At 39.7% G+C, this 13714-nt stretch overlaps 1 protein-coding gene across 1 annotated transcript in view; it reads left to right on the top strand.

Annotated features, from left to right (window-relative positions):
• Window positions 1-13714, top strand: part of PTEN (phosphatase and tensin homolog) — a 50080-nt gene that overhangs the window by 23707 nt on the left and 12659 nt on the right. The window contains exons 4-7 of the mRNA XM_072870839.1: window positions 1757-1800; window positions 5135-5373; window positions 10811-10952; window positions 13221-13387. Coding sequence (XP_072726940.1) covers window positions 1757-1800; window positions 5135-5373; window positions 10811-10952; window positions 13221-13387 — 592 coding nt within the window. The remainder of the gene's footprint in view (window positions 1-1756; window positions 1801-5134; window positions 5374-10810; window positions 10953-13220; window positions 13388-13714) is intronic.

Below are 13714 nucleotides of genomic sequence, written 5' to 3'. Positions count from 1 at the left end.
TGCTTCCTAGCAGGCTCAACTTCCAAAGTTCAGATGCTGACTAGCTTGCAACAGGCTTTGCCCAGCACAGCTGATGGCTGCTCCAGGTGTGGTGACTCCATCTTGGGTGTACATACTGCGTCTAACCTTTCTTCTCAAAGGTTCGAGTGCTGATAATGTTTTTTTGAGTCCCATCTGCCAGCTCAACCTGTGCCATATCACTTCTGACCCAGAGAAAGTGTCAGCGATGTGATCAGAGCCGTAAAAACTGCCAGACTTATCGCTAGCAGAGGCTAGAGTCAAGAAGGCTCTGGAATACAGAGAAAGGGAAGTGCTGAGTGCATGTGCAACCTCAGCAGATCTGCCTCTGTCCCTGGTGCATGAGTCTTGTGGACAAAGCTCAATGCAGCACATGTGAGGCTCCAGTTACATGCAACAGTCATACAAGTAGGAGCCTAAAAGCTGGCATGTCTGAAAGTGTCAAGTAAGTTCCATATGGCTCCAAAGGCTGCAGTTGTAACATTCCTACTAAGGAAGAATAAGTTCATACCAGTCCTGAAACTGGTGTGGGTATTTGAACCCTATGAAGAGTACGGGTTATAATCAGAACAGAAGATCTAGATGTGTTTTGTCTACTGTAATGATAAAGGGCATCAAATCATTGTGTTTCAACCTGGATTCCTGTTGTTTCGAGGCAGGATTGTTCTCATTTTCCTTTCTGAACTGCATTTTCACTTGTATCATGTAGGGGAGCATTACTTTGCCTGCAGAGAGCAACTCCATGGAAAATTACAGAGGGCATCCACTTCTTGCCTTCTTTCCCCTTACCCCCAAGATCTGATCTAGCTTTTTCCCTTACAGCATACCATTTTGGCTGTATTAGAGCCCTACTGATTGGATTGTTCATATCTGCTTAGTGATGTTCGTCCCTAGGCAAGTCATCCTGCAAGACTAATACAGTATGATTTGCTGTGCTACCAGCTAGCTAGAGTGGGTCTTTTACAGAGTGGCAAGATAAACATTGATGCAACTCTAAAGTCTTCAGAAAAGTGCCATTTTCCAGGGTCTGTGAGGGGAAAACTGTCTCACTGGCCTTTTGGTTTTTTTGAGTTCACCTAATTTCAAGAAGAAATGCCAAGTTGGAGTGCAGTATCACAATCTCTGCTTGATACAAATGATGTCCGTTATAATATTCAGTGGTGCTTTCAGTTGCCTGTGGTGGCCTTGTTGCATTCCTGTAATTGAAGGAAGAATGCTTGTTTAGGTTGCGCTAGCCGAGCGTCTTTGAAATGTCCTTGTGATCCCCATGACCCCTAGCACCCATGTTATTGTTGAGGCATCTTGACATGTGTTTTGAGTTCAGAGTCAATTGGACAAAGGTCATAGCCATCTACTCTTTATGTGTTTGTGTGGGAGCTTAAAGCTGCTTGAGCGGCTGGAGCTGTTAATACTACAGTGTTAAAAAGTAATAGTGTGTTGTATCACTTGCATGAATGTCTCAATTGAGAGTCACACTGACTAAAACATACTGATGGACCACAATTACCATAGGGTAACTAACTGTTTTTCAGTAAAATAACTGCTATTTTAGTGAGCAACTTTATACATCTACAACAAAACAGTTTTTCTGTATGTAACCTCTAGCTATAGTTTTAAATCATAAAGGTGTGGATATACATGATTTTTCCATACGTTGATCTGTATGTTTGAAGGTGTGACAGTTGTTGGGAATGCCTCGGATACCTGTCTTGAACTCTCGTCTATTTTTCCTTTTTAGATGTGCTGAAAGACATTATGACACCGCCAAATTTAACTGCAGAGGTACGTTTTTAATGTCTAGTATGTGTTCTTCTCGTTAAACTTCAGTATTTCTGGATGAAGGTATAAAGGAGGAGCTGATGAATAGTAATGGAGATTTGGGCACAAGGAATGATGTTGGATTGCTTTGAGTCATTGGAGAAACTTGCTATATGCTTGATGCTTTCAAAAAAGTATGTTCCTGACAGTTAACTAGCTCAAGATCTAATATGGTAATCAGAAGTATACTGTTGCAAAAATTTTTGCAGAAGGGGTTATATAGAAGTTTCTGTTCAATTCAGTGTGCAAACTTACTGTAAAATTTAGATGTGAAACTTAGAGAAGTCTGGTTTTTATGCAGAAGCATCACTTAGAATAAAAATGGATAACACTTAAGCCACTGTTAACTGGAGGAACAAACCTTCAGTTGCTTTAAAAAAAAATAGAAAATTTAATTCCCATGTGATGCCTCTTTGAGATGAGTTGGTTCTTAGACACTTCGCAGAGTTACCAGAACCAGTGGGGAAACTTTTAGGGGCTCCTTTTGATCAGACCCTTGGTGAGTGGAAACTGATGTACCTGTTTTGTCATTATTAACTCCCCAGGTAATAAATAAATACATACAGATTTACCTTTATTCTTTGTGCAGAGGAACATCTTTGTGCACAGTAGTAGAGCTTATAGTTCCTCTTCATGCAATGCTTCAGAATGGCTGGGTAGATAAGGAGTACTTGTCTGGATGTAATTATAGGAGATGAATAGATTTTGGCCTTACTGGCTAGTACTACATCGTAGCAAGGGCTCAACTTTTATTATTATTATTATTTTAAACCATCCCTCTAGTTGCAAAGAGGGTGTTTAGATCATGACCAAAATGTAATTGGCTGCTTTAATGTCTGAATATAGAAGGACTGACATTTTCATTTTGAAGCCGTCTTCGCTTCTGATTTGCTCGTACCATGTTGAATGACAGTGTCCTGAAACCTCACTCAATACATACAAGCCAGAAAAAAATATTTTAAGATCTGCTTGAGCAATACTTTGGGTAAGAGGAGAAAAGGCATAAATGAAAAGGACATGCTTCTAATGTGTCCAGAACATATGCTGGCTTTAATTTATGCTTTCTGTTACAGGAGTGTTCAGATCCCTTCACTGTCAATCCTAGCCCAAAATATTGTTTGTGACAGCACCTTTCACAGCTCCTCTGCATAAGACAACACTGTTGTAGGGAGCTACATGTTGCATTTTTTTCTTTTCATCCCTGAATTAGTTACCTTAGATAACCAAATTGGTGACTCAGGACTTCCTTTAGCAGAGAAACAACAGTAAAATCTTCTGAAGTGAATTAATTTCAAAGGGAACTTCTCATTTGTACACATAGCATGATACACCATAGTAGTTCAGTATTCAACTTGGATGCTCTTGCGTGACATTCAAAACCAAATGTTGAAAGCTGCTGCTCTTCTTTGGATGCTAGCTTTCTGTCTAGGGTTTTTGCAGTTTGTGTAGTACTTCCATTTCTGGAAACTCCCTTCTGCTTTGCGACAGACTTTCCTTTTTATTTTTTGCACCCCTTTATGTGCTATGGGATTTTTCTTGCAACATCTAGGAGCTTGGAGAGAGTAATCGGAACAGTTCTCCATGCTGTGTGCTCCAGTGTTAGGAACCAAAATCCATGGAGGACCTGCACCCTCTAAGCTCAAGATTGTGCAGCTTAATGTTTCCTGAGGTTGCTTTTGGCTCTTAATCCCTCTGCAGCATCACAGGGCATCCATTTAATCTGCTCCTCATTCCATCTTTGAAGAAAATAACTGCAAGGTTTGCCTGTGATCCCAAATTTTGGAGAGCACCTTCAGCATGCTGTTACTATTTGGGATTTTTCCGGCTGTTCTTTCAGGACTAGTTTGTCTCTCCTTTTCAAGGGAACCTTGTTGGATGTAGTTAAGATAGACTCAAAGTTGTACAGACAAATTCATAGCATTTCCTAACAGCTTCTTTTCTATGGGGTTTCTAAATAAATTCATACTTTCGTTTGCATCTGCTGCAAAAAGTAGCATCTTTGTAAGTTCACATAAAACTATAATTCGGGGAGTCTTTGGATCTTCCATGTGGAAGAACTTATTAGTGTATGTTCGTATTAATTAACCTTTGCTGCCTCTTTAGCAAAGATTACTCACTTTATTGGGCTTCCCTATTTGGTCTTCTGGGAGATTAAGTGGGCAGTCTGTTCTGTGAGTGAATAAACTGTCCTTGTGGATCTCTCCAAAAGGCTTCAGACTTGTGCTGCAGTAATTTAGCAGTTCCATAACTTCATCCCTCACTTCTGCTCTTTAATTCCTTGGGGATTCATCAAAAGGAGCCGTGCGTGTGTGACGAGAGTAGTACTTATGAAACAAATACAAACACTTGCCAAAAAATGAAATTCATTTTTAGACCAGAAAAGGAAATGCTGTTTCTAGCTGAGAATTTTTAAATGAACCAGATTTGTATTTGTAAGACCCCAAGTCTGTTGATCGAGAATTGAGGTGCACTTTATAAAGTGCTGTTCTCCTGACGAAACTAGTACAGCCTTATGTAATTCTGCCAGTCAGCATGGCATTGTTTGTAATCTTATCTGAGGTGTTAGAGGTTTGGGTGCTTGTCTCTGCTTATTGCTTATTTTTTGCTCTCTTGAGTTTTCTTTCATTTCCTGCATGCTCGCTTGAAATTTTTTCCATCTTTAGATGGAAAAAAGTGTTTGTGTTCATGTATATATCCATATAAGAAAAAGGACAACTTCGTTCAGTTGTTTGACTTTAAAACCCGTAAGTATTGCAAGTACCTTACATATGGTACTTACATCTTTTTTGATTACAATTTTTTTAAATATGAAAATTGCAGTTCTTTGTTTCAAAACCCCTTTGAGCAAATTCTGAGTTTGTTCCCAACATACACCCAACTGTGCTCAGAATTTTTCAGCAAAATTCCTATTGTTTGATCAGTGGCTGGGGTCTGTCCCTGTTTCTTCTCAGCAGGTAGTCTAATTATTGCTAGAGTAATGGGTTTTCACAAGGTTATTCTTTGTGCCAGTGCACTCTTAAATTCTAGAATATTCATGGTGTAAGATAGTCTGTGCCACTCGTTTCAGTAGTGGTGTGAAATAGTCTCTTCATGTAGCAGGATGCTTGCTTATGTATTACTAGAGAAATATCTGCAATGCATATAATATGCTGTACATTGCTGAATAATACTGGAATAAAAAAATTTACATATAGATATAAGTTAATTTTTTGCCTGCTTGTCACAGAGTTCACCTGTCTAGTTGAGCTTGCTGTAATTTCCTTTCGAGATTTTGATAAATTACTACTTCTCATTGCAGTTGCACAGTACCCTTTTGAAGACCATAACCCACCACAGCTAGAGCTTATCAAACCTTTTTGTGAAGACCTTGACCAATGGCTAAGTGAAGATGACAATCATGTTGCAGCAATCCACTGTAAAGCTGGAAAGGGACGAACTGGTGTAATGATATGTGCGTATTTGTTGCATCGAGGCAAGTTTTTAAAGGCTCAAGAAGCCCTAGATTTCTATGGGGAAGTAAGGACCAGAGACAAGAAGGTGAGCTATTTTCTGTTCTCCTACCTGTATCTTTATGCTTTTCCTACTTGAGGTCAATTTGAATAGTCAAGCCCTTTAAGAAATACTTTCCATTAGTTGTGATATCTGGTTTGATTTAGCTTTAATGTTATTGGATCAGTGCAGTTCTAAATTAAAAGGCTTTCCTAAGCAGCAGTAGCAATTAGTCACAACACTAAAACAGCCTGTTTTTTCTGTCTCCTGTTCAAGAAGATCTGGACAGTTTATTTAAAATAGCCTTTTAAATAGCATTCTGCTGTGTGTTGCATCAAATGGGCAGCTGACAAGTGAACTTTCTCATTCAGCATTTTCAGCCCAAATAAGAGGATTATTCTAGCTTGTTTTGCCTGAATGGATGAGCTGTTCAGCTCCTCAGGTTCTCTTGGCTTCTGTGGTGGTGTTTGGAGATGCGTAGTTGTTACAGTGTGTGTTACAGTTGAATATCCCTACTGGAAGAGTATATCAGTCTGTTGTTGGATGCCCCTTTTTTATAAAAGGGTAGTTAAGCCCAGACGTTGGTGGCCTCAGAGCCTGCTTCAAGAGCTGCCGCCATTTACTTTCTTGTGCTTCTCCTGAGGAGAAATGGGAGGATCGCATTTCGGAGAAATTATGTTCATGGCTACGAGAGCTTTCTTGTAAGACCTTGTCAGTGGCACAGACAGACGTAGCAGTAACTGTATGTTGGACCTTTCTGGCATGGTTGTGCCTCATTAATGGGAATTTAACCTCCTTATTTAAAATCTTCTCCAAATATAATAAGGTGTGCCTTGCAAGGTCACTTCAGCAAGCTTCCCTGCTCATCTTCCATGATTTCCTTGTGTATGTTGGTACAGCAGCCCAGGGGGATCATCCTGGCAGGCTAGTTTCAGCCTACTCAAGTACAGAGCTCTCTGTGTTCCTGTAATATTTGCATAAAGTATTAATCTGACAGTGTGTAGACCTCTAATAAGCAGGAGCTTCATGTTTGAAGGCTCTTGAGAGCATAAGTGTCACATAAGGAATTTTAGAATTTGGCTGTTAATTCATTGGAAGGAGCAAATAACTTCTTAGTTTGCTCTCTTTACAAGATGGAGCTGTTATTCCATGTACTGCTGAGAAGATAGTTGTGGTGTAATAATAGAAGACAGTGTCAAGGTTTCCCATCAAAACTTTGTGGCTTTTGGTAAGGGCGCATAATAGGGGATAGGAATGAGCTGTGTGATGAATAAACAGTGTAGATGACTCCTGCTGATAAAGATTATCTAAAGAGCTGGATAAAATATCATGAAAACTACCAAACTTAAATACATGGTGAAGCATGTTGTACCTCAGTTTCCCTTTTGTAAAAAGGGGGTAGTATTTCTGTGCGTTAGTGTGTTGAGGGTAAGGTCAGTTAGGTGTTCATCAGTACCCCAGTGGTACTTCTGGCATGTTTGAGGTAACGGAGAACTTACTAAACAGGAATAGTGAGAGCCTTGTTTAGCTTCACTGTAAATATTGTCTGTAACCAGCAACTTTGTTTTGGTTTCAATGTCTCTACTGGAAGAGTTGATTCTTCCCCCCCCCTCCCCCCCCCCCAATCTCCTCTTGAGTGTGGTTATCTTTATGTGGACAGTGGGCAGCATGTGAATCACATAATCCTTAAGGCAGTGTTTATAAACAGGTATTCCAGTGCAGGTAGGTTCTGGGAGCTTTTGTGGCCCCTATTTCAGTGTTATATGTCAGGTGCTGCTCTCTGATTTGACACTTCACCACACCTTTATATAACTGACTTCCTGAACTCAAAGTAAATGAGGCAACAACAGAGCTGTTTGCACCTAGGGACAAGAAAATGCATTTTTCTTTTTTTGTTGCTGGACCAACATAGGCATGATAGAGGAGAAACAGATTTAATTAGGTACCAAATTTTCTTCATTTAAAGCAAGCACAAGGTGCACAGTTTGTATATAGCTGATCAGAATAGTATAGCTAAAACCACTGTTGCCATTAATGTGCATGGCATAGTGATTCTTGAGAGGGTTTAGTCCATGCTGGCAAGAAGTGTGAGTCTAGTTGCGGGAGGATGTATGACTAATTGGTCAAGAGAACAGCCTCGAGTACTTCTATAGCAAGCTTTTCCCAAGTGTCTGCTGGGAGAAGAAGCTTCACAGAGGCCTTTGCAACATCAAGTGAGAGTTGTTGCAGATGAGGCTGACAGTTCCTAGATAGTCTCTTAATGTACTGTCGTCCTGGGAAAGGTAACGGGGAATAAGACATTGCAGAACTGAGTCTAAAGGTCTGTCTTTGACCAAAACCTGGGGGTTTTTTTAGTTTGATTTTTTTTCTATAAGCTGCCTCTTGACTTCTGTAACTCATCATAGTGGGAGTGTCCTTTTTCAAAAGAAGGGAATGATGAAGAATAGAAAGTATTGGGTAAATGGTTGTGTCTATCAGTCACCACCACTGTAGCAGAACAGGACTGATTTCTGTTTTCTCTTTGAACCGAGGGAGACAAACTGTTTTCTGAAATTGGATAAAGAACTGTAATTGTCTAGCCTGTTTTCAGAGGTGGGGGAGAAGTAAACCCTCCAAAAAGTCTTCTAAAAAAGCTGCTCCTTCCATTGTTTGAAATGGTGAGCTTATCACTTGTTTTTTCCTTAAGATGGACACTGAAATACTACTGTGATTTTGAAGACTGACAACTTACCTTCCTACAGCTGGAGAAGGTCTTTATTCCCACTTCTGCCTTGAAGGTTTTATGGTGAGGGTTAGTCTTGGAAGCAAGTGTCTACTCAACAGATAGGAATCAGCTGGGAACAACTATTCAGGTGCTTGAGCTGGAGATTATCATTCAGGAGCATTCTTTGACAGTCATACTGTTGTATTTTTAGGAACAGCTCCTAATAGTGGTGTAACTGAACAGGAAATGGAAACCAATTATTTTGTGCGAGGAAGTCTCAGAATGACTCTTTGAGCAGGGTAGATATCCAATGTCTGATGTGTCAGAGCCGATCAGTTGTGATGCCTGTTTGTTTGACGTACTCAGGTGACAACCTCTGCTAAACCTGATGCCGTAAGCCTAGTCTGAGACTGCAGCTTTAGCTTTACTCTCACAGTAGGGCACATTATTAAAGTGAATGTGGAAATATTACTTCCAAAAATGTTTGTTCTTCGTAATACTGCCTGTGCTACATTGAGAGGAGAACCAGGAGCAGCATCTGACAATTTTTCTGATGTCTACACAGCTTGGCAGTGCCCTGTGAAACTCTGGCATAGGGACTAGAGAAGCTTATCTAATATCCATTTTAAAAATGATGATGGTGATAGATGGGAAATGTAAGCTTCTTGAGGAGAAAATACTTAAACTGGTTCCCTGTTCTTTATTCTTCTTGAGTAAAAGTAAGCGGGGATTGATTGCACCTCTCGGAATATTAGCTTGTTATGAAAGTGTTCTGCTTTGAAATCAGACCCTTGGAAAATGGAGAACTTCCTGTTCCACTTCCACTAGGATCTCAGGGTAAAGGCTATGTCTCCAGGGAGTAAAATTCTCTGGCTGGAGAGATAAAACTGCCTTCTTGGCTGAGAACTGGTTTTGCTTTGCGATCGCCTATCTCTTCATACAGCTGTGAAAGTAAGTGACTGTGTTCCCTTTGTTCTGATCCCAGCTCTGGTTGTCCTGATAAGGTGTGCTGGGGTTTTTCCATGGGGCACATCCTTTATGGCATGGAGAACCCATAAGCAGAGAAGGATGCGTTTTCCTTACCTGCATGGCTTTCTTCTGGTTGGCAGCATTGGCAAATTACTGATGGTTTTCTCTGAGGCTGGGATTTTCTCAGTTGTGAAGCTCAGATCCCAGGAAAGTAAACTTTAAAGCTCCCTTAAAAAGTGGGTCTGATAACTACTGAGATGACATCTGAACCAAAAACATTGTTGGTGTAGAAGGCTACTTAAGAAGGTCATTGTACAAGTGCTGTAGGATAAAGTCTCTTGTGTAATTTAGAAGCAGCTGAAGTGGTAAGGAGACATAATTATCAACTTTTTTTCTAATAAAGGCAGGAAGTGATAGATGCTTACTAAATTGAAAGTACTCTGGCCACTCTTAGCTTATGGCAGTTGTAAGGTGAAGCAGGTATTAGAACTAACAGTTTGTAAGACTACTGTGTTCTAGGTTTTGTGACCAAAATGCTCGTAGGCTCGTATATGAAAATCTTTTATCTCCAGTTTATTGCAATTTCACATTAAATATGAAATAATATGAAAGTTGTATTGAATATGAAAGTTAACTTACTGATGCTGTTGCAAGTATATAGTATCGGTTGTTATAAACCATGTAATGCATTTTCTATGGAATTAAATTATTTTTAATCTTTATAATTTTTGCTTGAAAATATTAGCTATAAGAGCTTTAAAACTATTCCCTTAGTTTAAGTTGATTTAAAATCAGTAATTAAAACATTCTTTGGTTATATGTTCTCAAAGCAAGTGTTTACTTCAGAGTTGTAATTAAACCGAGAATTCCTTCGTTTAACAGTTTGAGCTATCGGGCCTACATTAATGAAACTTCACACTTTTGACTTTTGTGAAAACATTTCAGGAGGTCATTTTGTTAATAGAAGGTAGCATCAGTCTTGAGTACAGTGATATTAGCAAACAAAATTAGAATCTTTTGACTTAAACTGCTGATGAAATGTAATTCCTGTATAGGTGCTTAAAAATTCATATGTTCAAGGCATCTCCTGCTTAACGTCCAATACTCGCCACCCCAAAAAAAAGCAGCAGCATAAAACCATCTTTTATATGGCCGTCAGGGTCTCTGAGGTGTTTGTTTTTAAGATACGGAAAAATCTGCATTCTTTGCCTCATTGCTTGAGGTGGATCTTTGGAGATACGTACTAAAGTAACTGGAAGACCAGTGTCCTGCTTGTTCCATGCTGGGAACTGGTCGGTAATTAGTTGCCTGGTGTTAGATAATGTGTGCAAACAGCTTCCTCTTAAATGCTCTGCAGGACGAGTACAAGAGGTGTGGACGCCTGTGTAAGGAAAACAGGTACATGTACAGAGGCTGTCTTTGGGAACCCTTTGGAGGTGGATTATATCTTCACTAGTCCTTAAGGTGCCCAAGGTGGTCCACAATGAAGAAATCGCTGAGGGTTGTCACGAGTTACTGTACCAAAAACCCGCATGGCTGGGTTTCTGTGCAGTTTAGAAAGCAGTGCAGCACTCCCCTGCTTTCTAGGTACAGCCAGCTTAGATGCTTTACTCTGTGTACTGGTCTCCAGTGTAGCTGCTGCAGAGCTATACTCGGCGTAAATCATGATAGTTTATTCCAGGTGCCTTAGCTACTTTCTCATTCGTGGTTTATTTGCCTTTAGTTATAGTCTGAGGTAATGGGCAGGAGCTCTGTTAGTGATGCTAATAAATGGTCTTGATGGTTTTTGATGTTTGTTTTCCCTCTGTTTAGGGAGTGACAATTCCCAGTCAGAGACGCTATGTGTACTACTATAGCTACCTGTTAAAGAATCACCTGGATTACAGACCAGTGGCACTGCTGTTTCACAAGATGATGTTTGAAACAATTCCCATGTTCAGTGGTGGAACTTGCAGTAAGTACCCAGCACCCCATTAACCTCCATTAGCTCTCGTAAGGAAACGCATTGGCCTTTGAACTTGGTTTGGTTATGTGACGGTTACCATTCTGTTATGTGACATGAAGAGCTGCACATCTTGATGGAGGAGAAGATCATACTTAAACACTTCACGTTCCAAAATCTGCTGGGTTAGTGTGGTCTGTCTGCTAGCATCCTCCTGGGTGTAGTAAGTTGAAGTCTGTGAAGGAATTCTATGGTTGTTTCACTACAGTTTTAAACTGGGAAGTATTTAATGGTTTGAAGATAAGTGACATATATATATTTGGATATTTGCTCCTTACTTTTATAGAAAGCTTTTTTTTTAATATAGCAACTCTTGGGAAACATGAATTGCTAAAAACATTTGCTTAATGGTGTGTTTGCTTCAAATGCAGCAACATTATTTTTCCCATGATGTTTAAAAAAAAATTGGTTCAACTGGGTAAATATCTAATTAACTCTGGAATAAACTTTTCTTTATATGGAGGCTTATAAAGTATTAATACACCTATAATAGATTAATCTGGTTTGCTGATACTAACACACTGTGTAAGGAACAGCAGATTCCTTGAAACTCTGAAGAATTCACTTCTGCCCTTCTGTGGGCTGCGTTATAGGGCAGTAACTGCCTAGTGTTGCGTGTTCACTTTTTGTTAGCGGAAAAAGTCTTTCTAATGGTTTTGCTATGGGGATTACTGCAATGTGTAATTAATTCCAGTGCCTCCTGTGGCTTTGATTAAAATTGCACTATTAATATTGTAAGACAGTACCCGAACGTGTAACTCACGTAAGAAACAATCAAGCAACTTGTCAGGCTAGCTGTATTTACAGGAGGAGGAGGAAGGGAGGAGCCTCTGCCAAAAAACCTCTGTCTGTAGGGTAGAGGTGTGGAGGTTACAGATTCATTCCTCCAATTACCACTTATTTAATGTTTTGGATAAACTGTGCTATACTTGCAAAATCAAGCTACAAGTATGAATTGCTCACGTGAGCATTAACTTGTTTGTCTGTACCAGGCTGTTAGCATACTATTTTCACAGTATGATGTTGGGATAAACAGAAGATTTGCTAAGCACCTGAGAAGACAGAGTAACTATCAACTTCAGCATCTTGTGTCCTACAATATTTTACATTTCTGTGGAGTTTTCAGTGATTTTTCAGAATGTGAAACCAACGGTCTGTGTTAGTTCTTTAGTCGTGTTATCTGCTGCGATGGTAGTAATTTTACCAACACATGATAACTTTAAATCTGACTTCCTCGCTATCTTCCTTCTGTTTTAAAGTCACTGACCGAGCAAAGTCGTGCCTCTTGGGCAAAATGAAAGGGTGACAGGGTTTTATGGCTTTGAGGATTTGAGGGAGATAAGTAGCAGTTTTATAGCTAGGCTGTTCAGCAAGATAGGGTGGGTATGCTTGGTAGGGACTGCCACAGCTCTGCAGGGGTGCTTTCAGGGTGGCTGTGTGCTCTATGGTAGGGTATGGTTCAGTGTGTATTGTCTAGAGAGCAGTCTACATCTGATACTAACAAAGAAGTCGGGGAGCAAATGCAGAAAGACTTCTTTGAATAAGTTTTGTTTAATATTTCTGGCTTTCATGCTGGTGTCTGGCAGTTTCCAAAGAAAATCTGCTTAGGCTGCACCAAAAAACCCTCATAATTTCCGCTGTTACCCCTGCAGATTTAATTTGCAAAGTTATGCTATGGCTGGCACTGTTTTGGTGATGATGATTTACAGGACAGACTTATGGTCTGTGTCTGTATAGTCTGTTGGTGCTGGTTGATTTGTGTATTGATGTTAAATTTTGTCCTTGTTTTTGTTTGTATAACAGTCTGTGTAAGAGTAGAAATCAGTTTGTGCTGATGTGAGTGCCCACTCTGCAATTTGAAAAAGAGATGAGAATAAAACCCCTCAGTTACGACCATATGATATAGAGATGAGAGGTAATATGCAAGGAAAAGTCAAGAAGTTGTCACTTCATATAGTAATTTCTTATTATATTAAAAAGAAACAGCAACTTTATCAGAACCCTATGGTTGCCTGAGAGTATTGCTACAAAGGACAGAATTCAGTTAGGTTTTCCAGTAACATCTAGCAAAGCTTGATGCCCTGCGGTGCTTAACTCTGAATAGATATTTATTTAACTTTCAAAATATCGTAGCTCATGATTGTGATTCTGATACTAATATTGTGCTTTTTGACACTTCAAGACATTTCTTACGAAGTGACACTCTGTTTTGCCATGCAGATCCTCAGTTTGTGGTGTACCAGCTAAAGGTAAAGATATTCACCTCCCCTTCAGGACCCTCAAGACGTGAAGACAAGTATATGTACTTTGAATTCCCTCAACCTTTGCCGGTATGCGGTGATATCAAAGTGGAATTTTTCCACAAACAGAACAAGATGTTGAAAAAGGTTGGTTTTCTTGCTTTTCTGGAAAATGTTGTCGAGCCAATCCTGATGCAGGGCTGGGACGTTGGTTATTCTTCAGTGATGTGTATTCACAGTAGTTAATTCTTTGATGTCTAGTTTTCCCAAGGAGAGAATCTACCACAAAATGAAAGCTGGATATTTTGAGAGTTGGTGAGATTAAGTACAAAGGTTGGATAAAAATTATACTGGATATGTATTGCAGTATTGGGTAGTCGTGAGTAATCTAATTGAGAAAGAAACGTTCTCTTTCTAAAAATAGACTTGCATACTGAGCAAGTTAACTCCAGCTGTTTTCTTCACTAAGTTTTC

The sequence above is a fragment of the Ciconia boyciana genome, chromosome 8, assembly GCF_034638445.1.
Source record: "Ciconia boyciana chromosome 8, ASM3463844v1, whole genome shotgun sequence".
Taxonomy (NCBI): domain Eukaryota; kingdom Metazoa; phylum Chordata; class Aves; order Ciconiiformes; family Ciconiidae; genus Ciconia; species Ciconia boyciana.
Note: the sequence above shows the minus strand (reverse complement) of the source record. Positions and strands in the feature narration are given on the sequence as shown.